Source organism: Labrus bergylta, chromosome 17 (assembly GCF_963930695.1).
Source record: "Labrus bergylta chromosome 17, fLabBer1.1, whole genome shotgun sequence".
Lineage (NCBI taxonomy): Eukaryota > Metazoa > Chordata > Actinopteri > Labriformes > Labridae > Labrus > Labrus bergylta.
Genome location: NC_089211.1, coordinates 14,592,047 through 14,598,400, shown reverse-complemented (window position 1 = coordinate 14,598,400; position 6,354 = coordinate 14,592,047). Strand labels below are relative to the sequence as shown.

The following is a 6,354-nucleotide window of genomic DNA, read 5'->3' as shown; positions in this document are numbered from 1 at the left end:
CGTGAGTGTAAGCTTATTAGGCACAACTTGCTGTATGTTAATGGTAATTTATTGTTATTTAGATAGGCTATAAGTAGTTTCCACAACAACAACAACAACAACACAACAAGTTTTCCTGAGGCCTCAAGGCTCGCCTGTATATTGTATGACACTTTAACTATTGTATACAGCTATGAATGTAATACACTGAATATTCTAAACAATATTTTAATTGGAAAACAGTTCAAATAATAGGATAATAAAAAAAACGTTTTCTTTATCTTTATCTCTTCATTCATTTAAATTAAATTTAAATGAATGAAAAAAGGTATTTTGCTTCACTGGCCCTGCTTGTTTCTCCTTCTCTCCCCTGACACTGACTCTGTTAATGTCAATTGAATGTGTTAATGTTTGTTTCGGGGGGAAATCTCTCGAGGCTATTTCTGTGGTATCCAGAATCACATTTGTCACATGTAAACAATCATTGTGCGAGGTAAGCAGGTCTGAAAAATATTTAGGAAACAGTTGGAGCTGCACAGCCATAATCTTTTAAATGAGACAGAAATTTGGGCAAGCAGTGTTATTCTGTGACTCCCAGTTTTACCCAGATTTTACAGAATACGTTTAGTTTAATATGCATATTATAAGACACTTTTTTGTAATGCATTAGGCCTACCCTGCTGTGGCATGACAAATAACACTTGCAAAAACCTCCATGAGACATCTGTATGGTCATGGCAACAGTAATGTTATTGTATAAATATAGCGTTAAAACAATTAGGCTTTTTTAAATTTACATGCCAGTTTTAAACATGTTTATATGCACTTAAAATCACCTTCCCATAAGCTTGCCTTATGTTTAACCCAGTTTATTGTTCATTCTCATGATATTCAGTGAATAGTTGAGTTATTTTTTCGATTACTCTGATTATGTATAACCTGTGACATCCATGTTGTTGGTTTTTTGTGTGTGGAAAAAAATAGTTTCCAAGCCTTTTTCCTTTGAAAAATATGAAACATTTTAATACAATAATTCACAACATGACATGCTTTCACTGTACAATCCTACACAACATGCAATGTGCAGTCCCAAGCTTAGCCTAGGAGCCGGATGGCCAACTAAAAAAATATCTTCAATATGGCAAAGTAAGTAGCTTGTGACTTCAAAAAACATACTGCATTTTCTATAGATCACAAAGATGTGATCTAAAGAAAGAGAAACAGTTCTTTACAGAGAAAGTGGATTGATTGATGTATAAGTTGCAGGTGAATATGAGCCTCTAGAAACTCTGTGTTAAACTGCATTTTTAATGAAGTGACTTTATGATATTATGATCTTTCTTTCATAGATTTCCAAAACACTATATATACTCTTCAGTTAGTGTGTGCACAATAAAATCACAGAAGACTTCTGCATCTTCATCTCTGTTTTGGTGAAACAAGGCTATTAAAGTCCAAGCGTACAATGAAACAAAAGCTATGATTTCCAAGTGCTATCCAGTAACACCTTACTGAGTAAAACTCTCATTTAGCCCTAAACGTGATCATCTAAGAAGAGAGATGAGAGTTACTTATATAAAACATTTTACCCATTGTCCATTAGTGTTCCTTTTCTTCCATATCACAACCACATCCTCAGCAACAGGATGCTGAACAGTGCACCTATGCATTGCAGTGTGCTTGATTGCCACGAGGGGGCGCTGTTACATAGGTCTGAGTCACAGCAGTGGATGCGCACCCCTGGCAGCTCCTGTTGCTGGCAGTGTCTGGATGTGGCACAACCGCTGGTCAGGACAATACCCAGGGCCGCTAGATGGACAGAAGAGGAGACAATCAGTCAGAGGCAGAGTGACAAGCGGGTGTTTGGCTCAGCAAAAAAAAAAAAGCACAAGTAAGCAGCAGATAGTGCAAGTGTGTAATGAGGAAGTCATTTAGTGATCTTAAAGGAACACACCACAGAATATGTCCTCACATCTAGGAAACCTAGCCTCTGACAAATGGTACATTTTGTACTCTGCAGTAAAAACTGAAAGATGCACTGCCACAAAATCCAGATGATTTAATAAGGTATTGGATGCAATTCAGTCCATAATGTAATACAGTTTGTGTAATGTTAATAACTACTGCCATTTAAGCTTAGAGTCAGTGACAAAAAGTGCATTATTTACATATTGGATCAGCAATATTTGGCATGATCGCATACTATATAAAATAGGAGTTCAAACACCTTTTTTCAGTTTCTTAAACTTGTTTTCCAATTATATAAATTACTGATCCTTTCCTTGAACTTCATTAGCATTTCACAACATCTCTGTGATTATAATTCCTCCAAAGACAAAAAAGAAAGCTGACTTAGTAACTGTTTGCCTTTAATGTATTTCTGGATTAAAACATTTTTAGATTGTTTACCTTAATTATTCTATAACTATTCATTTGACCTATTCACACTGCACAGCACTTGACTTGATGTTTGTCATGTAGCCTACTTAGATGTTTTAAAAACGTTTCAGTCTCTGATTTAGTGTGGTGTAGTGTTGTTTTCACTTTGGGCTGTTGATTTTCTTTATTTTTTTGTTGTTGTCTTGATGCCTGCTGCTACAAGTCACATTTCTGTCAGGATAAAAAAAAAAAAAAGTCGACATTGAAGTTCTCCAGATACAGGGAGCTCAGAGCTTACATGAAGAAGGTAGAGCGAGGCCAACTTGAATGTCAGCCTGGCTTCTTCTCTACAGATATAATGAGGATTCTTAATCTAGCCTATCTACACCTTTTATTGTTTAACCCGAGTTATAGGGTAGATGATGCTGATAAGTGACAGGACATTATATGGAGGGCACTGACTTCATTATGAGACAGATGTCTTGTTTTGAAAAGGTCAAAGGGTACTAGAACTCTAAGACTCTTATGGAACTTCGCTAGAATCGGTTAGATTTGAGTTTGGCGGGGACACCTGCAGATTAATAGTCTGACTGGCCTCAATTTAAACCAAGACACTGGCACACGATTCTGACAATTATGCTGTGTCTGGTGGGCTCGTGTCAGTCCTTGTCTTAGCGTGTCATTTCTCTGAGCAAAGGTAAAAGGTGCCTCATCAGCCCTTTCAACATGACTGAACCGAGTTAGACATCGAGCAAGGGAACAGCTGGATCGTCCATGCTTGCATGGATATCAGCAGAACCACTCATCTGAACGTCACTCTCCCGTCGTGGCCACGTCCACATCTTCCATTTGACTCAACATCAAACAATGAGTGACTTGTAATATACTCAGCAAAGCACACCAAAGTAGGGTTATGTAACTACCCTCAGTGCAAGGAGAAATAAGATATTCACATCAGTGGACAAAGAACATTAACATGAAAGTATGATTAAAAATGATTATGCTGATGTCCAGTGGTACGCCAGAGTGAATTTAAAATCTCCTGCTGCACAATGAAAAGTCTACAAATAAGAATCACACACAGACACAGCAGACCAAGTTAGAGGGAAAAGAAAATGTAGAATAATGAAGATGATTTCAATTTATTGGTGATTTGAAATCGTTGGTGGTTGTTTTTTTTGTTTTTTTTAAACTCACTGCTCTCTGTCTTGATGCAGAAGCGGTGTTTGAAGCCTTTGTGTGAGTGGGTGCAGGTGATGACCTCTGGGTTGGAGCAGCCCACGTCCACATACCTCTGGCCCTGGATGATGTTGCAGCCATAGCACTGCAGCCCTTTGACTACAAGGAGAAAGACACAAACAATATAATGACAGCTTTGAAGGGTGCAACTTCAAATGACCGGCCAGCTTGTTCATGTTAAACCACCTTGGTTTGTTAGCAATATGTACTGCAACTTTTAGGGTATGGGAAGAATTGTATACAGAGATTGTAGAATCAGTATAGACCAAGAAAGGTTTGCGGTTAAATGAGGAAAAGACACAACAAAATCCAGTGTGACACTTTTACTGTGTGGATATTCTAACAGATTCTATGGTGACCAATAGGATATCTCCATCCTTCTCTCTCGCCCCATCCAGTAGTGGCAGATGGCTCTTCTGAGTCTGGTTCTGGTAGAAGATTCTGGCGATTAAACAGAAGTTTTTAACTGCCACTGTTTTCAAATAGTGCTTGCTCATGGTGGATTCATATTGGGTCTCTTCTGATAGCAAAAATACAGTTTTACAGTTTTTGTAAAGTGTCCTTTATTACTTTTATTACAATTTGACTCTAAATAAATTAAAAAGTTGGAATGGTTGATTTATTTATAAAGATTAGGATTTCATTTTCACATTATTAGAAGACAAAAAATGATAATGATCTTAATTTTCCAGCGGTAACGATTAATTCCCTTTCTTTTTCCTCAAGATCTCGATTTACTCATCTCTTATTAACCCTGAAGTAGAAATAGGCTTATCTGACCTCTTTAGTGTGGGCAATGGCAGCATGGCATGCCATGGTCTGGACTGTCACAGTGACAAGCATATTGTTTTGTTGTCTAGACTGACAGAAAATGACCCAGTTATCACGAGAAAACAAGCTTTGTTATCTTAATATAATGAAATATATGAATTAGGGAGGAAAATAAGTAAAATTATTAAGAAAACAACTTAAATTACCAGTTTTTTTAAATAGAAAAAACAACATCGTTCTCTCCAGATAACAGAATAAACAAGTTGAGATCTTGAGAAAACAGCCAGACATTACTTGTTACTACAGGAAAAATTAGTAAATAAAATGTATGAACGTACGCTTGCTCGGGGCTTCCGCAATGTAATGTGTATGTTCTGTGTCGTCATGTCCCAAATTCAATTAGTGACTGCTGCTCCTGTTTCGTCTGTGTTTATAACCTCGTTTTCTAAACAGTCCATGATATCACTACTTATTTGCTGTCAATAATTTACAAGTCTATTTCCCTTGAATTTTCCTGATGGCACACTTAATTGATTAGTTCCTGATGGCCCACTTTTTTGGTTTGAGCATCAAAATATTTGGCATGACATAGTTTGGCCTAGTTTGGCTTTTCTGGTCCAAGAGAGTTTGCTATGGTGCTTTGAAAACCGATATAAAAGGTGAGAATCAGTCAGATTCTTTTAGTGTCGTTTTAACCTGTCTGTTCATAAGGGTATACATCTGAATAATACGAATCACCTCTGCAGAAAATGTAGGTGGCTAACGTTGTCCCGGTTGCCCCCAAACTGCCACTTGACATAGACTCCAAATCCACATCAGAAGTACATGCATTGACTCTGATTCAAATTTGAATGACCTGCATTGCAACGAGAGAAGTAGACTTAAATTGCAGCAACACAGTCCTTCTTCCTCAAGCTATGCATCACATAAACAGTGCAAATTAGCTAATTTAAAAGCAATCCTCCTCCATTTAACTGAAGGCAGTTTCTTGCATTCCAAGAGTGTGTCCCAACACCGAGCATTACTTTAGATTTTGATATTCATTCCATATTGATCTCTTCTCTTCTCTTCTCTTCTCTTCTCTTCTCTTCTCTTCTCTTCTCTTCTCTTCTCTTCTCTTCTCTTCCACAGCTTGTGCTTAAGGGTGACTCACCTTCTGTAGTAGCTACACCCCATCCTGAGCTGTCTGCCTGCCTAACCTCAGCCTGTGATCTCAAAGCTCCAGCAATGTAAGTATTGGGAGCTACAGCACACAGGGAGGAATGGAGAGGGGCTAAAATCAACATGCAGCTTGTTTAGGCTCTTTACCTTTCGCCTTATAGCCGACCCCTGGAATTGATGAACACCATTATCATAATCGGAGAAAAGGTTTGGCTGCTGCGCTGCTGGAAGAGGAGCTTTCACACACTCAGTCATAGGAATTTTATAGCATATCTTTCCTGAAATGAAATGCACCAAAGGCCTCTTTCATCTTTAGTTCTCACTTTCTAACTCTCTCAAGAAAGTAAGGCTAAGCCTGAACAGAACAAATCTGCCTGAGCTTATATGGATTGTCCATGAACAAGGACCACTCACACACACACACACCTGTGCCCGACCTCAAAAATCCCCCCCTCCACCCACCCACACACACACACACACACACACACACACACACAAGATAGAAGATCAGCTTTGGCTTTGAAACCAATCCTGCCTCTTTATCTGTGCAAACATTGGGACTGTGTGAGGGCAGAGAGCGGACACGAGCCTCTCGCTGCGTCTGCTCGGTTAAATAGCCCACCAAAAGCTCTGATGGAGCTTTCAGGAGCAAACTAATCCCAGGCAAATGCTCTTACAAAAATCACTTTAGAAATCTGCTGGAATCAATGTAAAGCCCCACAGGGGACAGTGAACACATGCCAGCCTTCAGGGGATGTGTCATATTCCCCCCCCGTTGGTGATACACCATGCAACGAGAGCTCTCATTAATATTAGAGCGTTTCA

General features: G+C 38.7%; 1 protein-coding gene across 1 annotated transcript in view; it reads right to left on the bottom strand.

The window, feature by feature from the left end:
• Positions 1-980: 980 nt before the first annotated feature.
• Positions 981-6,354, bottom strand: part of LOC136183234 (uncharacterized) — a 7,596-nt gene continuing 2,222 nt past the window's right edge. Inside the window, exons 2-3 of the mRNA XM_065965983.1 lie at positions 3,556-3,696; positions 981-1,788 (exon numbers count right to left, since the gene is read on the bottom strand). Coding sequence (XP_065822055.1) covers positions 1,601-1,788; positions 3,556-3,696 — 329 coding nt within the window. The 3' untranslated portion in view covers positions 981-1,600. The remainder of the gene's footprint in view (positions 1,789-3,555; positions 3,697-6,354) is intronic.